General features: G+C 39.4%; 1 protein-coding gene across 1 annotated transcript; it reads left to right on the top strand.

Moving 5' to 3' along the window:
• The first annotated feature begins 35 nt into the window (after nucleotides 1-35).
• Nucleotides 36-24,499, top strand: UFSP2 (UFM1 specific peptidase 2). Its single transcript, XM_007099002.3, has 12 exons — nucleotides 36-148; nucleotides 3,079-3,157; nucleotides 5,327-5,510; nucleotides 5,592-5,658; nucleotides 8,319-8,476; nucleotides 8,859-9,051; nucleotides 10,666-10,812; nucleotides 13,773-13,937; nucleotides 14,151-14,275; nucleotides 16,156-16,232; nucleotides 16,961-17,085; nucleotides 24,343-24,499. Exons 1-12 carry the CDS (start codon nucleotides 146-148, stop codon nucleotides 24,427-24,429), a joined length of 1,410 nt encoding a protein of 469 aa, XP_007099064.1. The 5' UTR covers nucleotides 36-145; the 3' UTR covers nucleotides 24,430-24,499.
• The last annotated feature ends 2 nt before the right edge of the window (nucleotides 24,500-24,501 follow it).

Raw genomic sequence — 24,501 nt, 5'->3', positions numbered from 1 at the left:
GATACGCCCCCATGACGTTGCTGCGAGGCATGTTGGGAATTGTAGTCAGCCTTCCGAGGCCCCGTCCCTGGAAACACCAGTTCCGGGCCAGCGGGCTGAGCACTAGGGCAGACGTCAGAGTCCTTGTCTTCGCCACGTCGCAGACATGGTGAGTACCTCTGCTCGCCATCGCCGCTTGTGTTTCCCCTCGGGTTTCGGTAGCCTCCATGGCTCCACAGCCTTTGGAAGGAGCTGGTCCTGCCAGGGCCCACGGTGGCAGCTGCGAACTCGGTGGTCTCAGCCGGGGGACAACTGCCCGACACTACCTGGAATACCCCAGCTCAACGTTAGGACCTGCGCTGCCCGCGCCTCCTTCTTGTGTATGCATTTTGAGAACGAGGGGTTATATTAGGCGTTTTTGAAGGTTTGAAGAAGTATTGGACCCGGGAAAGATACGAGTAACTTTCTTTAAAGACTGCCCAAATTTGTTATCTCCAGCTTTTACAACTGGATTCCAGGGGCGCCTGGGTGGCTCAGTCAGTTAAGCGTGTCACTCTTGATTTCTGCTCAGGTCATGATCTCAGGTCAGATCGCAAGGGCTCTGCGATGACTGCAGAGACTGCTTGGGATTCTCTCTCTCCTATCTCTGCCTCTCCCCTGCTCGCATCTATCTCTCAAAATAAAAAAATAAACATTAAACAAATTTTTTAACTGTATTCCGAGCTCTACATCTGCAGATCTACTGGTTGTACCTTCACTCAGATAATTCATATGTATTTCATTTAAAAAAAATTGTTTTTAATGTTTATTTATTTTTGAGACAGAGCATGAGCGGGGAAAGGGCAGAGGCAGAGGCAGAGGGAGACATAGAACCTGAAGCAGGCTCCAGGCCCTGAGCTGTCAGCACAGATCCCTAGGTGGGGCTGGAACTAACAGACTGCCAGGTTGTGACCTGAGCGGAAGTCAGTGGCTTAACCGACTGAGCCACCCAGGCTCCCCAATTCATATGTATTTCAAACTCAGCAAGTTCAAAACTGATTCATTATTTCCACCTCCAGCCATCCCACAACCGCTCTTCCTCCACTGATCCCCAGCTTGGTAAATGGTACCGACACCCAGCATGTTGTGCATGCCAGAAACCTGGAAATCATCCTTGACACCTTCCTCTTAACTCCTGCACATCTGATCAATAATCAGATGCTATGCATTCTTACTCCTACATGGCTGTCAATTGTCATTCACTCTACTGCAACCATCCCTGTCCTTGCCACCATCAGATCTAACCATCTGTGGCAGTCTTTTAAATTTTTTAAGCAGATCTTCACCAATCTATGCCGCTGCTTGGAATGGGTTCTCCCCTCTACACCCCCATCTTTCCTTTGGAATTGTTAATACTCACACCTACGTACCCTTCACATCTCAGCTTAACTATTATTTCTTCAGAGAGGATCTCCGTTCACAAGCCTAGGGAGATTCTAGTCCTTTCACTGAAGATCTTTTGTGGAATCTTCACAACAACCCTATGAAATAGGTTTTTTCCAATTTTACAGAACAGTACAAAAGTACTGAGTGACTAGTTACTTTGTGCAAAATCATATAGTGTAAATTTGCCCTTGCCTGTCTTTCTAAATTCTGTCTTCTTCGGTATCTTGCATTGTCATTAAGTATTTTTTGTTCAAATGGGTGCCTAATATTTTCTATGGTAGTATTGTTCTTTATTTAACTGACTTCTTATTGGTAACTATTTAAGTGGCTTCCAAAAAAATTTTTTTTCCTATGATGAACAACAGTATGTTAAGTGGACAACATTGAAGCTCATTTTCACTGAACTTCGATTATTTCCTTAGCACAAATTTCCAGAAGTAGAACTGGGGCAAAGGGTATACCCTTTCAACAGGTTAGTTTGTGGAATAAATAAAAACAATCACCCTTTTAAACATGTGAGGAGGGAATTGTAAAGAGAAAAATAGTAATGGTACCTACTTCATGATATTCTGAGGATGAGAGTTAATACATGTCCGGCCACTTAGCATAGTGACTTTTACATTTTACGAGCTCAATAAATGTTAGTATCTATTCATTTATTTTAAAATAGGGTTCGTAATGTGTAGTGTGGTTCTTCAGCCTGTTTGGGACCTATTTTGAGTATCTGATGAAAGCTTTGAAACCTCATCTCAGAAATTCCCTTCCTCTTTCTCTCCCCATTCCCCACAAAATGATACCTGTCATTTGTCATATGTCATCAACTCCTCGAAATTCAACATATAAACTCATATTAGGAACTACTAATAGGTTCCATTTCACAAGGGCTTTTTCCCTTTATAAAGTGCAAGATTTTCCTATGCTACTAAATATTCTTCTAAAGCATAGAGATTCTTCATGACTGTATAGTATTCGTAATTATTTACCCAATCTCCCGCTGTTAACGTTTAGTTTAACATCCTTATGCTGGGGCCTCTGTGTGCTCAGCAAATTTCTTTAGACTAAATTTCTGAATGCAGAAATCACTAGGCCGAGAATTTGAGTATAAGACTTTTGATTCTTATGGCCACATTGCCCTCTGAAGAAGAGTTCTACAGTTCACATCCCCACGATTATGATGTGTCAATTTACTCTCATTGTCTTGACCACCACTGTCATCATATTAGATTCATCGTTCTTGTCCGGTTCTTAAACTAGTTCTTCACCATTGATGTTTTCATGTCATTCTTAAACCCATTGTGAAGACCATAATTTGGAAATACTGTTTTAAATCAGTGGTCCTCAACCTTTTTATATTAGAATCACTGGCACAGAGGAGCTTTTAAATATCCCTGTGCCTAGACCGTCCCAGATCATTTAATCACAATCGCTCGGGTGCAGCCCGGGTGTAAGTACTTTAAGCTCCTCAGGTGATTTCATTGTGGAACAAAGATTAAGAACTCCTGATTTAGAATTTAGGGTGTTTTGTTTTTCTGCAAAAAACAAAGAATTAACTCATGAAATAATTTGAAGAATACAGGTTAATTAATGCCTTAGCCCAATCTCAGATACAGTCTCATTTGTATGAGGATGAGTTTGTTTTGTTTTATGACGGAATTTTGGTTCTCTTTGTCTTAGGTGATTTCAGAGACTGTGGATGTACTCTTCAGAATAAGAGGAGGCCTTGATCTAGCTTTTCAGCTAGCTACTGCTAATGGTAGGTCTGACAAAAAAAAACAAAAAACAAAACAAAACAAACTTTTTTTTATTATAAAATTGATGATGAAATATATCAGGATTCTCTTTATTTTGCAGATGAAACTGAGTGAGAGATAGGATGAATAAACTAAAATCATATGGTTGGTAACTTATATAAATTGGATTTAAACTTAGGGATTGTGTTCCAGCACCACCACTAGCCCATAAGGTTCCTCTAGGCAAATTAGGAAGATGTCCCCCTCTTAAAAAAGTTCACTACCCACTGGTGAAAAATTGTCACTATAAATATGAATATAAATGAGCACAATGTAAATGAGGCACCCAGATTTGTGCATTGCAGACTTGCACCTATGCATAACCCTGAGTCTCCACAGCCCACTCTCTTCAAGGTTATGGTGTGTGGGAATGGTACAAGAATTCTATGGGGGAAAACTCAGCAGAGATTGTATAAAGCAAATTCTAGGATGTCTTCCTGTTTCTGATTTGGGCTAAGGCCACAAACGGAGGTAAAGAATATCAGAGGAGAAAGATGAGGAGTTGTATTTGAGATGTGTTTCATATAAGATGCCAGAGTATATCAAGTGCAGATTCCCAGCAGGCATTTGGTAATTTGAATCCAAAACTTAAGGGAGAGTGGTCAGGACTAGAGATCGAGAATATCTCTGAAGGATGATAAGCCACACCACGATAATAAATAAAATCACTCATGAAAAGTATGATGGGTGGTGTCAGAAGCCAAAGAGAAGTTCAGAAAGATAAGGAATGAAAAGTGCTAAGTTCCTTGAAGGAGATCACTAGCTGGCCATCGTTTCCATGGAAATAGGAAGGGAAAGAATGCATAATGTTCTTTCTGACACTGTAGATGCTTTTTACCTAGTAATTAATGTATTTGAGCTTGTCTTTTGATTTATTATATTCCTACTATATCAGTCTTTCAAACACGCAAAGAAGAGAATCATTAATGAGAATATATAGAAGAAGGAGGTACTTTAAAGACTTCGCAATTTTTTTAGATTACATTACCTCATGGACCTTCAGGGATAAACAGAAGATAATCGAGGAATTAAGTTTATCTTTTGTAGTGCAGCTGAAAATCTTTAAATTCAGCTTTCTGAAACAGATCAAGATGTCTTAAAATCTGACTTGTTATAAGTAATCTTTTCTCTGCCACAACCCCAAGGTATTTATTTATCAAGATATCAGTGTAATAGTTAAATAAATATTGTAATTACAAGGTTAAATAGGTTTAGGATTTAAGAGTATAAAGCTAGGACAAGTATATATTATCTTCTTTAAATATATCTTCTTGAACCATGAAAATGTTTTACATATTCCAAAATTGTATTAAATTAAAAGGAAATCCTCCTACATTGCTGGCTGGAATATAAAATGGTGCAGCTCCTTTGGAAACAGTTTGGCAGCTCCTTGAAAAGTTCAACGTAGAGTTAACCCTATGACCCAGCAATTCTACTCCTAGGTAGAGAATACAGCAAGCACTTCCTAAGAGAGTTGGAAACATGCACACGGTAACTTGCACACAAACGTTCGTAGCATTATTCATGAGAGCCAGAAAGCAAAGAGACAACCCAAATGTGTTTCCGCTTTGAATGGATAACCAAACTGTGTGGTATCTATACAAGGGAGTTTTATTCGGCCATGAAAAGAAATGAAGTACTGATTTATGCTACAATATAGATGAACCTTGAAAATACTATACTGGGTGAGAGGTGGACGTGGACGCATGATGTGTCATTCCATTTGTAGGAAGTATCCAGAATAGGCCAATCTATAGAGACAGTGGATTAGCGGTGCCATGGGTAAGTGCAGAGGGACCGGGGAATGAGTGCTGTTAAGTACAGGGTTCTGTTAAGTACAGGTTAAGTACAGGGTGATGACAGTGTTCTGGAATTAGATAGTGATGGTTGTAAAACCTTGTCAATATGCTAAAAGCAAGTGAGTTGTACACGTTGAAAGGATGGCTTTTTGTGGTCAATGACTTTTATCTCAATTTTTCAAAAAGAAAGGCAAAATGATTTTTTTATTGAATCTGGGGAATAGTTCTTGGGAGTCAGTTTTACTCTGCTCTACTTTTGTGTGTTTAGAACCATTCGTGTTGAAAAGCTTAAAATTCGTCTTAGTAACTTCTATTTATGTCCTTTTAATTTAGAAATATTTATCAAGAAAGCACTAAAACATGTGCTAAGTGACCTGTCAACCAAGCTTTCTTCAAATGCACTTGTGTTCAAAATTTGCCACAGTTCGGTGTACATATGGCCTAACAGTGACATAAACACCATCCCAGGAGAGTTGGCTGACGGTTCTGCTTGTAAGACCATAATGCGCTTTATTCAGTGAGTATGTTTGAAAACTGCTAGAAATGTTTTCAGAACATCACTGCACATTATAAACATCTTTGTGTATTAAAAATTTAGCTTTGAACAGGAAGAAGATACAAAACGAAAATTTATGAGAAAGAAAGACAAAAAGTTATCGGACATGGTAAGCAAATCACCTGTCTTCTCAGTTAAAAATGTTTAATCCTTGAATTTGGAGTGGAGTGAGATGTTAGAGATTATTTAATCCAACTCTGTTATTTTTCACAGGTCAGATTATTGAGGTCCAGAAAGAGTAAATGACTTTCCAGAGGTCATATTTCTGCTTTACGTGTCTCAGCTTTTGTTCCATATTAATACATATCTTAAAGGTTTTCTTCGATGCTTTCTTTGCTCCCACAAAAAGTATACAACTCAAGGGGCGCCTGGGTGGCGCAGTCGGTTAAGCGTCCGACTTCAGCCAGGTCACGATCTCGCGGTCCGTGAGTTCGAGCCCCGCGTCAGGCTCTGGGCTGATGGCTCGGAGCCTGGAGCCTGTTTCCGATTCTGTGTCTCCCTCTCTCTCTGCCCCTCCCCTGTTCATGCTCTGTCTCTCTCTGTCCCAAAAATAAAAATAAAAAAAAAAAACGTTGGAAAAAAAAAAAATTTAAAAAAAAAAAAAAAAGAAAAAAAGTATACAACTCAAGTATGTTTACAAATTATATAAAAATAAATAAAACAGAATTGTTCTGAAACATGATAGTGACACATTATGCTATGAGATAGTAAGAAATTATTTACTTTTCTTCATATTGTTCTTAGTTCTGTTGCTTTTTTGAACCAGTGTTATTGAGTACTTGCCATATGCCACAAACTTGGCAGATACTGGACATGAAAAGTGGAGCTCCTTTAAGGGAGGAAGTTGTATCAAGTTAACATGACTGCAGTGTTTTTCTAGGCTGTTACGGGAAAATGACATGAGGTTAGAGAGGTGGGCAGGGGCCACCTCAGAAGAAGCTGAACTAAACCCACAGCCATGGTAATGGAGAGGAGGGAGTGGAGACAAGAGATATCTAGGGGATGCAATGGATTATGCTTGGAGACGAATTGGATACGGGATGCCCAGTTTCTTGCTTGGGTAAAGATGGATGAAGGGGAGGACATGAGGTCAGTTTCGGTCATGTTGTTTGAGACACCAATGAGATGTCCTCGTGAGCTGTTGGATTTACAAATATGGAATGTACAAAAAAACTGGGCTGTCGATCAAATGATTTGAGAATTACCAGTAGTTGGAGCTTGACATTTTGAGTAGTACGGGTCAGTTACTTTGTAGAATGCTCCTCAGTTGGGATGTGTTAGGCTTCCTCATGATTAGATTCAGGGGGTACACTGGTGGTAAGAATATGGCAGAAGTAATGTCACGTCCCCCTCAGTACATCATATTAAAGAGTCTTCTCCTGCTATTGTTGGTGTTAAAACTGATCGCTTACTTAATGCGGTGTCTGCAGGTTTTCTTCTCTGTGAGGACACTATTTTTTCCCTTATATGTAGTTAAGTGAGGCTTACTTTGTGTATCTTCTGAGGCTATATTTATGTATCCTATTCCTTACCAAAGTTTTACTCACCACTTCAATTGGAATTGGTAATTTTTACCTGAATCCAACATTAACCTGATGGTTGCAAAGTGGTGATTTTTCTATCATTTCCTTCCACATTTATTACATGAAATTATACCATAATGAAGAGCTTTGCTTTTCTTTATTTATTTATTATAAACATGGAAGCATAGGTTCCTATTTTATGCAGTGAGTTACAATCTGTTACTCTCATTAGTTATTTGGATGCTCACATCTTATAAGATTTAGCCAATGGAAGCTTCCTTAAGCTAGCTCCAATGTCCTTTTGACACTGTATTTTTGAGTACTTCCTACTTCATTCCCCAGGGTGTTCTAGGCACATCATGTACTGTCCCTGTTCCAGCTGGGGAATCAGCCATTTCTCCATTTCTTTATCTATGTAAATCCTATTTGTATTTCTAATTCTACTCCTACCTGACACGGCTCATAAATGTTTTCCAGTGAGAAACCTAGCTTCCAGTATCCTCAATATTTTGCCAGAGTTGTTCAAAACAGAAAGTGTTTTCAGAGTTGTTATTGTATACCCCTGTCAAAATCAAACCTACTAATAAGAGTTCAATATTTGTTTATAGTTCTCTGTGTCTTTAGACCAGGAGTATATAGTTGTAACGTATGTTTAAAAGTTCCTTTGGTATCTTGTTCATTTGATTTTTTTTTTTTACTTTAAATCTCTACAAAAGTAGAGAGAATACCGTATGAATACTGGTGAAGCTGTGTCAGCTTCAGTGTTTATTAGTGCGCACGCACGCACACACACACACAGATACACACACACAAATGTTTATCAACACATGGTCAGTCTGATTTCGTCTTCATCCCCACTCACTCTCCACCTTCCCTCAGATTATTTTGAAGCAGAGAAGACTTTTTTTTAAAGATAAGATTTGTGCTTTTATTTACTCATTTTTAAAATGTGTATTCGTTTTGAGAGAGAGGGAGAATACGGGGGAGGGACAGAGAGACAGGGAGAGAGAGAGAATCCCAAGCAGGTTCTGTACTCAGCACAGACAAGATCTTGACCTGAGCCAGAATCAAGAGTTGGACGCTTAATTGACTGATCCACCCAGACACCCCTACGATTTGTGCTTTTAAACAATTTACTGTCATACAGCTTTACATGGCCCTTAAAAAGTCCTTTTTAAGGGCAAGTTGCCCTTACTATTTAATGTTCAATGTGCTATAAGTTGACTATTACTGTTTATCTTTATAGCATCAAATAGTAAATATAGATCTTATGCTGGAAATGTCAACCTCTTTGGGAGCCGTAACCCCCATCATTGAAAGAGAAAGCGGGGGGCACCACTACGTTAGTATGATTTTACCCGTTGATGTAGTTCTATCTGTTGCTCCGGAAGAAACCTGGGGAAAGTAAGTATTTTGTCCTACTACTGCATTTGAATGAGCACTCCTCCCCAAAGTAATCAGAGTCGGTTTTTAAATATCATATAGGCATATCCAGGATTGTTGTAACTTTTACTGTGATTTATTCCTTGCTTATTATTAAACTGAGTCATCTAGTATGTAAATGTTTATTTAGAGGATGTAGGGTAGTGTGCAAAACCTATAGGGTTTTCCCTTTACCTATACTCAGGAAATACACAGTTTACTTCACTTTGCATAATTTAGACTTCCTTTCATAAACCTGGTCCAATCAAGTGTTTTACTGTATTTGAGATATATTTACTCTCCACTCTCATTTTTCATAGCCATTATAACTTTCGTTAATGCCCTTGAATATTTCCCTCCACAGAGTTCGTAAACTTCTAGTTGATGCAATTCATAATCAACTAACTGATATGGAGAAGTGCATTTTGAAATACATGAAAGGAACATCTATTGTGGTTCCTGAACCACTGCACTTTTTATTGCCAGGGGAAAAAAATCTTAAAACAATTTCATATCCATCAGGAATTCCAGATGGTCAGCTGCAGTCCTATAGAAAGGTAAAACCAATTCACCTGTTCTTAGAGAAAACATGACCATGACTCATTTCGTTTTTACTTAAACATTTCTAATAAATGGAAATTATTTTGTGATTTAAGAGGAAAGTGTGGAAGCAGACTGTTATTTTTACATGTTATGTAATTTCTGTTCACATAGAACTTTTTAAAAGTGGTATTAATGAAAAAATGCTAAACCATATGTAACATTTTGATTTCATACATTCAGTGTGGTTCATATGTTCTGTGAAATTTTTCCATAACAAAGTACAGAAATGAAGAGATACTTACATGCCTGGAGCTGCTGCTGAGTGTTTATAAATAAACTCCTTTTCCCTTCTGTTATTTTAAGATTTGTGAAAGAGACAAGATTACAGTCAGAGAAGGAAAGTTAGGATTTATGCTAATTCTAATTAGGATTTATAGTAATACTTCATCCCCCACGTCCCACCGTTATTTGGGTTTCATTAGAGGTATTTTGAAGAAAACATGATCAGCATTAAAAGAACTGAGACTGATGAAATGACTGGTTTTGGAATGCATATTTTTGATGTCTGGTCTTGCCTGGCACCCATCCAATTATACTGTGGGAGCATCTTCCTCATCCCCCTGGGAAGATGTGTCATACTGTAACCCTCTGCACCCTCTGTAAGTGTTGCTGGCGGAATTGACCTGCAAAGGCACCACGTCATCCCATTCAAACTGCAAGATACGTAGGAGATACAAAAAAGGAAAATACCGGACTTTACAAAGTAACTGTCACACTTTTATACAGTTGGGAAAATTTTGCATTTTAAACACGTGTGTGCATTTTAATTTTGATGCCATATTGGTTGGTTTCCTACCACCGAATTTCTACTTCATAATTTAATCACTACCCCTTGTATTTGTGAAGTACTCTAAGCATGATTTTTCAAAATACTGTCACATAATTCTATTATTGTTCATTATAATTTGCTCATTTGCAAGGCTGTTTCAAAACCAGTCTCTAGCCTGGATGTGTTTTAACAGATTGTGTTGTAATAAATAATTAATTTGACATTATCTTCTCTCACTCTGACAAATTACAGCTGGCCCTTGAACAACACGGGTTTGAACTGCAGGGATCCTCTCGTACATAGATTATCTTCAGCACTATACAATCCAGCACTATAAATGTATTGTCTCTTCCATACGATTTTCTAAATAATGTTTTCTTTTCTGTAGCTTACTTTATTGTAGGAGTGCAGTATATAATACATATAACATACAAAATATGTATTAATCATTAATGTGTTTATAAGGCTTCCAGTCAACAGTGGCTATTCAGTTTTTGAGGGGTCAGTGTCTCTAATCCCCGCATTGTTCAAGGGTCAACTGCATTTTCATTTTTTCTGCGTTCCCTTCCCATTTTTACCCATATCCATAGAAAAACATAAATAACTCTCATTTGGTTTTAGTTTGTTATATTATTATTCTATATGTTATATTATATTAGTTTAGTGAATTATGTGTGTTTGATAACTTTTATAGCCAGTATATAATTAGTTTTGTTTTATATCTCTAGCTTGAGTTTGTTTACTGATAAGGAATCTAAGTTATTTAACTTTTTTCTTTTCTGATTCTGATTTCATTTAGGAGTTACATGACCTCTTCAATCTGCCTCATGATAGACCTTATTTCAGAAGGTCCAATGCTTATCACTTTCCAGATGAACCATACAAAGATGGTTACATTAGAAATCCACACATTTATCTCAATCCACCTAACATAGAGACTGGTATGGTGAGTTTAATAATTATTTATAGAGTCAACTGATCATCAGTGTCAGTGGTGGGTTTTTTGGTTTTTCTTGGCTCTTTGTATCCAGTGGAAATTATAAGGATTTATTCATAATGTCTATCATCTCTAAAACAAAATTTACCACCCATTCTTTTAATAATCATTGCTTAAGATAGTAGTAATTCACAGTTTAAAAAGGTCAGGTATAGATATTATGTACCACATTTTTCCCACTAAAATTCCATTCCCCAACTTATTTAAAAGCCTTGCCCCCATCTGTTCCACTTATTTTCATTCTGAACCTGAGAAATCACACTAAGTAGGCTAAGTATTCTACCCAGGGCATGCCGTAGCAGGAGTCTGGTTAGGGCCTGCAACACGTTTCCTGTGCTTCACGGCCCTGGTTGCAGGTGGTGGGTCCTCACTCACGGCAGCTCAGGTAAGAGTGGACTGGTGGAGTGTGGGGAGGGTTCTTTGCAGGGTTTGAGTAGGGCCAGTAAGCAGGGGCTCGGGGCCATCGGAGAACAGGAATGCTTGCTCGGCCGGCCTCCTAGAACTCAGTGGCCCTGTGACTGGCAGCCACCTGTCTCAGGCCCCTGCTGCTCCTTGGTGGCATCTCTGCTGCTTTCTGTGGGTTTGCTTTGATCCTAACTGGCCTGCTTTTCTCAGCCTCCATTTCTTCATCGCTGAAGCCTGTAATTTTTTCCTGCCCTCCTCAGAGCTGCTCAGCGCCCACATCATTTAAGGTCCATTCCCTTAAACTCAGGCCGCCGAGAGAGGAAACTTAATTGTTCATCATGTCATCGCATTTATTCAGTATCTGCTGAGTCTCTGTGTGCTTTGTAAGGAAATCTTATTAAAAATGAACATATACGGGGCACCTGGGTGGCTTCGTCGGTTGAGCGTCCGACTTCAGCTCAGGTCACGATCTCGCGGTCCGTGAGTTCGAGCCCCGCGTGGGGCTCTGGGCAGATGGCTCAGAGCCTGGAGCCTGCTTCCGATTCTGTGTCTCCCTCTCTCTCTGCGCCTCCCCCGTTCATGCTCTGTCTCTCTCTGTCTCAAAAATAAATAAATGTTAAAAAAAAAGAATTAAAAAGAAAAATGAACATATGCTACAATGTCTACGTAGAGGACTCCGGGGACCACATCAGTAGGCTGAAATCCAGGTGTCCGCAAGGTCAGGCCGCCTCCAGACGCTTTAGGGGAGAATCCATCCCTGCCTCTTCCAGCTTCTGGTGGCTGCGTCACTTCCGGTCAGCCTCTGTGGTCATGCTGCCTTCTCTTCTCCTCCTCTGTGTTAGCGTTCCTTCTCCACTCCCTCGCAAGGACACTTGTGGTTACATTTAGGGCCTATCTTGATAGTCCAGGCAAATTTGCCCGTATGTTAAGACCCTTGATTTAATCATATCTGCAAAGGCCTCCCTCAAACTTTTTTTCTTTTTTCTTTTTTGTTCTTGTTTTCTGTTTTGACCATATAAGGTAGCATTCACAGGTTCCAGAGATTAGGAGATAGATATCATTTGGGGACCATTTTTCAGCCTACTGCAATATTCTAGTTGTAAATTTTCTGTGTGTGCTTGAGAAGAAAATATATTGTCTAATCGTTGGGTGAGGATTCTGTATTTGTCCATGCCTCTTCCTAGCTAATTTAAGCCAAAAAATAATAGTACCAGTTTGTGGTGGGAGGTGAGGAACGTGTATTCTTTTTTAAAAACATTTTTTAATGTTTATTTTATTTTTTGAGAGAGAGACACAGCATGAGCGGGGAAGGGGCACAGAGAGAGGGAGACACAGAATCCAAGCAGGCTCCAGGCTCCAAGCTGTCAGCACGGAGCCTGAGTCGGGGCTGGAACTCACTAATCATGAGATCATGACCTGAGCTGAAGTTGGAAGCTCAACCGACTAAGCCACCCAGGCGCTTAATATTGCTTTATACAACAAGAAAGAAGTTACATGATCTTGGCCTTTATTTAAGGATTTGTTTTTAATGTTTATTTTATTTTTTGAGAGAGAGAGAGCATGAGTGGTGGAGGGGCAGAGAGAGACACACACACAGAATCTCAAGCAGGCTCCAAACTCTGAGCTGTCAGCACAGAGCCTGACGTGGGGCCCTAACTCACAGACCCTGAGATCGTGACCTAAGCTGAAGTCGGCCGCTTAACCGACTGAGCCACCCAGGTTCCCCTATTTAAATAGCATACCTGGGCTTTAATCAATGGCAGGTTTACAAAATTGGAGAAACATTCTTCACATGTCCCATTATGTGGACCCTTTGTTCATTCCTTCCTTCCTTCATCATTTATTCAACAAATATTTACTGGCTATTAACCATCAGCCAGGCCCGCTGGAGAAGCTTAGGCCCAGAAATAAATAAGACACAGTACTTGCCCTTATTGAACTCACATATTAGTGTAGTTAGACAGAAATTTAAAAAGTAATAAGTAATGGGTCAAGTAGTGCTTTGGGAAAAAAAAAAAAAAAAGCAGGAGAGAGAGTAACAGCCAGGGCAAGAGGTGGGTGGTGAGGGAGTAAGCAGGCCATGTTTAGGTTGGATGATCACAAAGGCCTCTGACATTTGAGCAGAGACCTGAGTGAAATAAGGGTGAAGAGCTGCAAAACTGTTTGGGAAAAGAGTGTTGCAGGCAGGGAGAACCATAAGGCTCTGAGACCAGATTGCCCCTGGCACATCTGAACCTAAAACAGAGCATGCAATAGAGGAAAGCCAAGATGAAACTGCCAGAGGGCGGGACTTAACAGGCCTGACAACCTATGTGGTAAGGACTTTAGACATTTAATAAAAAGCCAAGAGGGTATAACGTTCAACTATAGTTCTCAAGGCATTTTTGTAAGGAATTACAGTAACAGTCTAGCTCTGAGAACAGTAAACTTGGCTTGGGTGTATTATAGAATATATGCATCTATCTTAAGTTTAACATGTTATTCTATTTCTTCTTTTTATATAGATCCATGTGGTCCAGGGCATATACAGTTATCATCACTACATGCAGGATCGGACGGATGACAGTGGCTGGGGCTGCGCTTACCGATCTCTGCAGACCATCTGCTCTTGGTTCAGACACCAGGGCTACACAGAGAGACCCATTCCAACGCACAGAGAAATTCAGCAGGTACAGAACATGCCATTTAAAAGTGTAATCAATTGTACATTTCATGACCCCTTAATGTACTACTAACAATTATTATTACCTCATGGTACACACAGACTTATTTCTGTTTTGAAGGAAAAAAATATATACCTGTAATCGGAAAAAAAGGTCCTAAATAGAGTTTTTAGTGGCTGTCTTGTGTATGGGTTTTTTTGTATTTTTAAATACATAAAGGCTCTAGTTGATGCCGGGGACAAACCAGCAACATTTGTCGGATCACGGCAATGGATTGGATCTATCGAGGTGCAGCTGGTACTGAACCAACTGATTGGAATAACATCAAAAATACTGTTCGTCAGGTGAGGATGCTAAGAAATTAGTGAAATCATTTCAAACCAAGATTGTCATTTTATTAAAATAATAAGAAGACTAGATCTTTTTCTCCTTTCTCTTCCTCCACATTCTTTCTCCCATCCCTGTTGCTTCATTGCTTTATTAATCCCATTTATTTATTTATAATTTTTTTTAATGTTTATTTTTTGAGAGAGAGACAGACAGACAGAGTACAAGTAGGGGAGGGGCAGAGAGAGAGGGAGACACAGAATCTGAAGCAGGCTCCAGGCTCTGAGCTGTCAACACAGAGCCCGACAGGGGGCTCAAACCCCCAAGCTGTGAGATCATGACCTGAGCCAAAGTCAGATGCTTAACTGACTGAGCCACCCAGGCACCCCTAATCCCAATTTTTTAAACCCTGAGCTTTTTTTGGTTATTTTTTAGAAGACTTTGAGTCGATGAGTAAACTTTGTGATATATACTTGTACGGTCTAGACTTAATTTTAGCCTAGAAGAGGAAAACTTGGGAATATGTCAACTTTGACTGGAGTTACAGAAAATCAAATTTTTTTATCCTCAAGTCTTTAAAAAGTCTTCAAAGGAGAAAATCAAATGTTGATCTATGACTGCCCTTTTTGTGTAACTCCTCTTTTTCTAAGATGTCAGTGAACTAATAATGTGTCCAAATAATATATTCATTTTTTTCCAATACATTTTAACCATAATTCTAGCATTAAAATATGAGCAAATATTAGTTAAATAAGATTAATTTCTATGACTGTAAGTACCTTACTCCTTGTTTATGAGCTTATGTTTTATTTTTTCTTAAGTTTATTTATTTTGATAGAGACTGAGAGAGCATAAGCCAGGGGAGGGGCAGAGAGAGAGGGAGAATCCCAAGCAGGCTCCACGCAGTCAGCACAGAGCCTGATTCAGGGCTTGAACTCAAGAAACCGTGAGATCATGACCTGACATGAAACCAAAAGTTGGACGCTCAACCGACCGAGCCACCCAGGCGCCCCTATGAGCTTGTGTTTTAAATACATTTTCTATTACAACAACCTCAGTAGATACAGTAACACCATCCTTTTTTGTGCATGTGCTTTTGTCCAAGTTCATCTGATTTCACACTTGCAGTTTGGATTGGCTCTAGAAACCAATGCTAACAAATAAATGATAGATTAAGTATTGAAGCGTATGGTGCTTAAAAAGTGAGCATTTTGGCCCCTTAAAACTTTACACATGCCTTACTAAGAAGGTAAGGATTAGCACCACTTGGCCCGTCCAATCTATAAAATAACCTCCCTTCATCTGACCATCTTTCTCTTTTCTCAAAAATACTAATTGTATAGGACATTGAAATATCCCTAAAAATAGTATGTCATACTTGAAAACATCTTGCAGTTTTCATATTGGCCTCACAGATATTGTCTATTTTAGTCCCAAAGCTCCTGTCGTGTAGACAGGGCAGGGTGATTGGTCCCAATTTAAAGATAAGGAAATACAGACTGAGTCTGATGGCAAGAAGACAGGAACCCAGGACTTAAAACTCATTTTTCCAAAATTAAATCCATCCATAAGAGCCCACTGGGCATCAATGTGACCACTTTTACTCCCCAGTTAAAAATCCAGACCCTTCTTTATGCAGTTGCAGAAGCAAAGGAACAGGGTCTCCTTACTTCTTTCCTAGCATGTTTAGTGGCCTTAAATGTTTTAAGAGGTTATGGTGCTAACCTAAATTGCTCTCAGGTCAGTTCCTGACCACTTAATTGTATTTAAATTTATATCGTATTTTTTTCAGTAACCAAAAAAAGAAAACAAAAAGGTAGAAAACATTGGCTCCCTAACTCCTTAATGACTTTAGTGTGAGAAATTGTTCATCTGATAGACAATGGTTTCTTTCTAGCCAAGGTTCTGAAATGGCCTCTCAAGGACGGGAGCTGGCTAATCATTTCCAGAGTGAAGGAACTCCAGTAATGATCGGTAAGGTGTTCTGGACATCTTGGGCTCCTTTGATAGAGTGGAGAACATGTAAAATGTATTGTTAATGTAAATAATGTCACATAAAATCAGTCATTTTTAAACCTTTCAAAATTAGCTTTTATACCATATATATTGACCTCTGGGTATTTATTTTTCAATTTCCAAGGTGGGAAGAAAGCTAAAACAAAAGATAAAGGTTAAGAAGAGAAATGATAACTGTGTTGAAATATTTAAAGAGTTGAGAGCAGTATAGAAAAGAGACCATTGTCACTCAGTTGAGCCTCGTAAGTCATGGTGCTGTCACTAACTTGGCTGGCTGTGTGACACCGTACAGATTGCTTCACCTCACTGGGCTGTATTTGTCAAAAGGATCAGATTAGTCGATCTAAAGATTGATGATTCTATGAGGAACAAGACTTGTTCTCTTGGGAGGAGTTTAGACCCTGCATAGCCCTTTGTAAATCCAGTATCAGTAATGCCATGGATATGGCAGTGGAATATAAACCTTATATGGTTATAAATATGATTGTATCTTTTTTGTCTTTAAAGATATAATTTTATCTCCTCAGTGTATTTGACATCATCTGTGGTCTTTTATAATATAGGCTAGTCCATTCTAATGCGATATTAGGTCAATTAATAGGCAAGATAGTGCTTTTAAATTGCAATTGAGTAGCAAGTTGAGATTCATACGTGCCCTCTCACAGTTCACATTTCCTCTGTTATAGGGGGAGGAGTTTTGGCCCACACAATACTAGGAGTGGCGTGGAATGAAATTACCGGGCAGATAAAATTTCTAATTTTAGATCCACATTATACAGGCGCTGAAGATCTGCAAGTTATTTTGGAAAAGGTAAGTATCTGTTTAACAGAAATGAAGATACAAGGCAAAGAACCTGGAACCAAAAGATAGCAAACTGGCTGTTAACAGAAGGACTCTAAACCGAGGGCAGTGATCCACAGTATAAGGAGGTATTCTGGGGCTATAAGGAGTATCTTTCTAGGTAGGGAGAACAAGAGGAAACTAAAGTGAATTGCAAAGAAAAAACTTTAGATTTATAAACACTTTCTTAATTATTAACTTAATAACGGAACACACAGCTCATCATTATATTCCTTTGGAGATGTTACAACTTTGCATAAACAAATGTATTGAAATAGGAGGGTAGATTAAATAACCTTTATAATTGTATTAGTAACCAAAAATCAACTAAACAGTATGGAGGCTTGACTACTTTTAATTTATTTACATGTAACTTAATCTCATTCTATAAAAGATTTGAATTTGAGACAAAATTCCAGAGTAGTCATTGGTACTTACAATATCAGTTAAAGGAGAGATAAATTTAATTTATAGGCAACAAATGTACACATATGAAAACTCATACTAAAACTTTAGAAGGCAAGTATAAGACATAATTAACTTGAATTTTAAGTAGTATATTCTTTGCCAAATATATTAAAATTACAAAAAATGCATACAACCTTTCTAGCTATAAGCCAATGAATATATCATACTGTTACTGCCTTTTATTTTTATCATGTTGTCACTAAGTCAACATCAACATGAATGAAAAGGTTTCTCTGAACTGTGAATTTATAATTTAATTATATCATTTTCTTATGTAAAAAGCTTTAATTAGGAGTTATAAATAATATCTTAAGTTCTATATTTAAAAACTCTAGGGGAGTGTTGGTCGCTTAAGCGTCCAATATCAGCTCAGGTCATGATCTCACAGTTCATGAGATCGAGCACCTCGTTGGGCTCCACAGTGACAGTGATAGCCTGCTTGGGATTCTCTCTCCCTTTCTTCCTGCCTGCCTCGTTTGCTCGCCTTCTCAAAATAAATAAATACACTTTAAAAAAAAGAATAATACTAAAAATAAACTCTAGAATTTTATATTTTACTTTTTTGTATATTATTTTTTTTATTTTATTTAATCCAAGTTAGCTAACATAAGTGTAATAATGATTTCAGGAATAGAATTTGGTGATTCATCACTTATGTATCATCACACGTGTCCTAATGCCCCTTGCCCATTTAGCCCATCCCCCACACAACACCCCTCCAGCAACCCTCAGTTTGTTCTCTGTATTTAAGAGTCTCTTATGGTTGTTAAATACAGAGAACAAACTGAGGGTTGATGGGAGGAGGGGAAAATGGATGATGGGCATTGAGGAGGGCACTTGTTGGGATGAGCACTTGTTGTTGTATGTAAGCAATGAATCATGGAAATCTATTCCTGAAGCCAAGAGCACACTGTATATACTAGGTTAGCTACCTTTACAGTAAATTCTATTAAAAAAAAAAAAAAAAAGTATCTCATGGTTTGCTTCCCTCTCTGTTTTTATCTTATTTTTCCTTCGTTTCCCCTGTGTTCATCTGTGGTGTTTCTTAAATTCCACATAGGAGTGAAATCAGGTGATATTTGTCTTTCTCTGATTTATTTAGCTTAGGATAATACACTCTAGTTCCATCCATGTTGTTGCAAATGGCAAGATTCCATTCTTTTTGATTGCCAAGTAATATTCCATTGTGTATATATACCTCATCTTCTTTAGCCATTCATCAGCTGATGGACATTTGGGCTCTTTCCATACTTTGTTGTTTATAGTGCTACTATAAACATTGGGGTGCACATGCCCCTTTGAAACAGCACACCTGGGGGCGCCTGGGTGGCGCAGTCGGTTAAGCGTCCGACTTCAGCCGGGTCACGATCTCGTGGTCCGTGAGTTCGAGCCCCGCGTCAGGCTCTGGGCCAGGCTCTGGGCTGATGGCTCGGAGCCTGGAGCCTGTTTCCGATTCTGTGTCTCCCTCTCTCTCTGACCCTCCCCCGTTCATGCTCTGTCTCTCTCTGTCCCAAAAATAAAAATAAAAAACGTTGAAAAAAAAAAAAAAAAAAGAAATGAAACAGCACACCTGTATCCCTTGGATAAATGCCCAGTAGTGCAATTGCTGGGTCCGTAGGGTAGTTCTCTTTTTAGTTTTTTGAGGAACCTCCATACTGTTTTCCAGAGTGGGTGCACCAGCTTGCATTACCAGAAACGATGCAAAAGAGATCCTCTTTCTCCACATCCTCGCCAACATCTGTTGTTGCCTGAGTTGTTAATGTTAGCCATTCTGACAGGCATCAGGTGGTAATCTCATTGTGGTTTTGATTTGTATTTTCCCTGATGATGAGTGATGTTGAGCATCTTTTTCATGTCTGTTAGTCATCTGGATGTCTTCTTTGGAAATATGTCTGTTCTTTTGCTCATTTCTTCACTGGATTATTTGGTTTTTGGGTGTTGAGTTAGTAAATTCTTTATAGATTTGGGATACTAACCCTTTATCTGATTTGTCATTTGCAAATATCTTCTCCCATTCTGTCAGTTGCCTTTTAGTGTTGTTGACTTTTTCCTTCACTGTGCAGGTTTTTATCTTGATGATGTCCCAATAGTTCATTTTTGCTTTTGTTTCCTTTGCCTCTGGAGACATGTCTAGTAAGAAGTTACTGCGGCCAAGATCAGAGAGGTTGTTGCTTGTTTTCTCCTATAGGATTTTAAAGGTTTCGTGTGTTACATTTAGGTCTTTCATCCATTTTGAGTTTGGTCCAGGTTCATGCTTCTGCATGTCGCTGTCCAGTTTTCCCAACACCATTTGCTGAAGAGACTGCCTTTTTTTCATTGGATATTCTTTCCTGCTTTGTTAGAGATTAGTTGGCCTTACATTTGTGGGTCCATTTCTGGGTTCTGTATTCTGTTCCCTTGATCTATGTGTCTGTTTTTGTGCCAGTACCATATTGTCTTGATGATTACAGCTTTGTAATACAGCTTGAAGTCTGGAATTGTGATGCCTGCAGCTTTGGTTTTCTTTTTCAACATTACTTTGGCTATTCAGGGTTGTTTCTGGTTCCATACAAATTTTTAGAATTGTTCTAGCTCTGGGAAGAATATTGGCATTATTTTGATAGGGGTTCCACTGAATGTATAGACTGCAATGGGTAATATCGACATTTTATCTTCTGTATCACTGATTTGCTGCTTTGATTGGTCCATCCTTGCCATCATGGCATCCATTCAAGATTGCATCTCAGTTACAGAATTTTTAATTTCTGCCTGACTAGGTTTTAGTTCTTTTACCTCTGCAGAAAGGGATTCTCTATTGTCTTCCATACTTTTTTCAACACCAGCTTATAATTGTGGTTTTAAATTTTAGTTCAGACATCTTACTGTATCTGTGTTGATTAAATCCCTGGCCATGATTTCTTCCTGTTTTTTATTTTGGTGTACATTCCTCCCTCTCGATCTTGACCTGAGCCGAAGTCGGATGCTTAACTGACTGAGCCACTCAGGCGCCCCCCCCCCCCCCCACTGGCAAATTTTTAAATAATAGAATAAAATAAGGAAAATAAATAAAATTAAAAATTAAAAAATTTGATCTCTTTCTGTATCCAAGAAAGAAAAAGAAAACAACAGAAGCAAAAACAAACAAACAAACAAGGAGAATGCAGCCTGAATGAAGTTACATCCAGTTTCCCCTGAAACTGAAACTTTGCATCACACTATAGTCCTTAAACAGGTGGAAGGGATTTGTCCTGGTCTTCTCCAGGATATGCCTCGAGGGTACAGGTGGACAGGACTTCTGGCAATGGCTCAGTTGTCAACTTGGTGGCGCTGATTAGCTCACTGGGGTCTATCCCTGTGTGCGCACATGTGCGCTTGAGGTGAAAATGGTTTCACCCAGCTCTCTAGTCTCTGGCGTGGGGATTTTGTGCCCTCACACACGTGATCAAGCACCCCTCCTTTGTTTCAGGCTCCTGCCTTTACTCTGTCTGTGTCTAAGTTGTCTGCCTGCCAGGCATGAACTCTGAAACTTCAGACTGTGCGCTCCGCTGTTTATAGAATCCTGGTGGAATTGAAACCCACTCCTTTCTCTCTCTCAATGGTTTTGGGAAACTGATTTCTTGTCCATTCCCCTGCAAGTGTTTTCACTCTTTCTCTTTCTAGCTACTTTCAGGGGAAGTGTTTTTCTTGCGCAGTCCCAATACACTGCACTCTCCCCCTTTCTCTCTGTCCTTTCTCCATGAAAACAGCTCCTTACCCTCCATGGCTCCGCTGCTTTTCTCTCCCCCACCCCCACATCTCTCCGCACCATCTACCTGCCAAGTTATCTGGCTCAAATTATGCAGATTGCTGCATTACTCCTCACATCAATTTCCTAGGTTTTCAAAATGGTTTGATGCTGATCTAGCTGCATTTCAGGGATAAGACAAGGTCAGGGTCCCCATAATACTCTACCTTCTTAACTCTGTCCAGGTCATTTTTTTAAAGCAGAATTCCTGGAGAATTGGGTAGTTTAACATTGAAATTGATTGGGGATACACTTTCAGAAGTTGAAAAGAACGTAACTGCATGAGGTTACTAAAGCCCTGAGGATAAGGGGTTTTAGTATGTAAAGAGCTTCACTGTGTGTGGCTGAACTGTTTTATATTTCAGACTAGTAAAGTCTTTTGCTAATGCTAAGACTGTCTAAATACTGACAGGATATAAGTGCATTCTGCTTTTCTCTTTCAAGACATTTGGACTTTTAAATCTATGTATGGAATGTTTTTGGCCGGTACATGCAAATGGAAGCAGTATTTACTCTTTCTTTAGCAAACTGTTTACTCATTCAGCATTAAGTACCTACCTAATATGTGCCATCCACTGTCCAAAGCAATAGGGGTATTAAAGAAGGTCTTTAAAAAGCTCTTAGTCTAGCTACAAGGACAAGGGAGATCCAAAAAGGATTCCCCAGAAAGAATATGGTTGCCTAAGAGGGAGCTGGAACTCCTGTAGAGTTGTAGATCCTGTAGAGAGCAGGGCATGTTCCCCGAACCACAGTAGTTTGAACCTGAGTAGAGCTGGTGAAGGGGTGTGGCTGGCGGGATAGTCATTGTGAGCCCTGCGAGAAACCAGGCATTTAGATTTTATCTTCTGGGCAATGAGAAACCTTATTTTAATTAGAGGTGTGATACAGATAAAATTACTTCTTTCTGGCTGGCATGAGGAACTTTGCACTAGATGGAGTTGTCCAGATAGGGTTTTCTGAAGCATCTGGATAGATCCAGTAAGGCATTGTTCCTGATTACTGTCTCTAAGGACTGTGCTGTCCTTTTCAAGTTATATTTCCATAGATTCTATAAAAAACCCTTTGCCGTACTGGCACACAGAAGGAGCTGTGAAGCCAAGGCCTGGCCATCGGTGGAACTATTGACTCTCACTTAACTCAACGATCTAGAGCACTGTTTTATAGTCTGTTCAGGCTGCTATGACAGAACACCATAGCCTGGGTGGCCTTACGATTCTGGAGGCAGAGAAATCCAAGGCACCGGCATGTCTGGTCTGGTGAGCCCCACTTACTAGTTCACAGAGAGCAGTCTTTTTCAGGGTCTTCCACGTGGTAGAATGGATGAGGGACGTTTCAGCAGCCTCGTTAATGAGGGCACTGATGCCATCCATGAGGGCTCCACCCTCATAACCTAGTCCCCTCCCAGAGGCCCCCTTCTAGCTACCATCACCTTAGGGATTAGGTTTCACATGACTTTTGGAAGGACACCAACTTTCAGTCTGTAGTGGGAGCTACAGGGAGAGTTCTGTCCCCGCCTGACCTCTCTTTACCCCTTTGTGGAACTTCCCTGTTTGAAGTTCCCAGACTACTCGCCTCAAAAGGAAAGAGCAGTCTCCCCTATCTACTGCCATCAGTTGCTGCTTTGGGCACCCTCTCTACCCACTTCTTTTTTAAATATTTGAGTCTGGTTACCTGAAAAAGCCCTCGAAGATTAAAGCAGATCATATAAGCCTTTTTTTCTGTTCATCAAGAAAACAGATTTTAGAACATTAAATTTATGAGAAAAAACTTTTGCTAAAGAGATAATAAAAAGCTTATTTACGTATAAAAACAAACAGATCTCAAAGATAAATTAGCAGTTACCTGGGGGCAGGGGAACACGACCGATGGAGGATTTTTTGTTTGTTTTTTTACTTGCACTTGAAATCAGATTAAAGAACATGTCTACTGAACCCTCCAACCTCCACACTAAAAAATAGAGCTAACACACTATCTTCTGTAGAAAGCATGCACTTGAACTCTAGGTCCCTGACTGAATGCCCAGCAGCTTCCTAGTTACTTAGGGTACCTGTCACTCACCCACTGGTATTTATTTTAAGAGTCCTAGCTGGCCTCCTCAAAAGTATTTTGCAAGCAAAGCATTTCATTTCAGAATGATATAACTCAGACTAGTCATTAGCTGAGTCTTTAAGAAAATAAACCAGGGGCACGTGGATGGCTCAGGCAGTTAAGTGTCCGACTTCGGCTCAGGTCATGATCTCACGGTTTGTGAGTTTGAGCCCCGTGTCAGACTCTATGCTGACAGCTCCGAGCCTGGACCCTGTTTCAGAGTCTGTGTCTCCCTCTCTCTCTCTGGCCCTCCCTAGCCTGTGCTCTGTCTCTCTCTAAAAAAAATAAATAAACATTTAAAAAGTTTAAAAAAAGAAAAGAAACCAATGGCCTGAAAGAAATTTGATACGCTTTTGTATTTACAATGAGATTTTGTTTGAACGTAATTTTCTCTGCTGGGAGAAAGGATTAATAGTGATATGAAGAATGGAGAGTGGCATGATTATGGCCCAAAGACAGTGAAGGGCATCTCAAGAAGCCAGCACAGATTTCTCCCTGCCACACACATTCCCTCATAGCTAAGATGCACGGCATGGTCCCTAGACAGTCTTTAGTGGACAACTAAGAAAAACAGACTGCCAGTTCAACGATCACCTGCCATCGACTGCCAGAATTGTACATCGTAAAATCAAGAAAAATGTGGTATTTGGAGTAACAGTTACCATAAGGAATTTTTAAAAATAATTTCTAGGATTAAGTACCATAGAGTTAAAATTTTGTTAAACTCTACCTGAAATGGACCCAAGTCTGTTAATGTCCATGCTTCCCAGGAGTTCAGATCTCTGACTTATACAGGTAGTCTTATTACAGGATCCAGCGGACAGAACAGGTTTTTAAAATGTTACAGTTTTGATCATGTAGTCCTATAATTTTGTAAAAGATTTTCCTTTCACTTCTCCCAAATCTAGGGCTGGTGTGGATGGAAGGGCCCAGACTTTTGGAACAAGGATGCTTACTATAATTTATGTCTTCCTCAGCGACCAAATGTTTTCTAAAATATCTTGAACTCAGACTGTAGTAAAGTTGTGTTATAAATTTGTTAATAAAGACAAACTTTAAATCCTGGG

The sequence above is a fragment of the Panthera tigris genome, chromosome B1, assembly GCF_018350195.1.
Source record: "Panthera tigris isolate Pti1 chromosome B1, P.tigris_Pti1_mat1.1, whole genome shotgun sequence".
NCBI classification, from domain to species: Eukaryota; Metazoa; Chordata; class Mammalia; order Carnivora; family Felidae; genus Panthera; species Panthera tigris.
This window is presented reverse-complemented; position numbering and strand designations above follow the sequence as displayed.

What these genes read in the sequence shown, in the direction of transcription:
- UFSP2 (XM_007099002.3), top strand. An exon ending in CTAACATAGAGACTGGTATG is followed by an intron (nt 10,813 to 13,772) that starts GTGAGTTTAATA and finishes CTTTTTATATAG; the next exon opens with ATCCATGTGGTCCAGGGCAT. An exon ending in TCAAAAATACTGTTCGTCAG is followed by an intron (nt 14,276 to 16,155) that starts GTGAGGATGCTA and finishes GTTTCTTTCTAG; the next exon opens with CCAAGGTTCTGAAATGGCCT.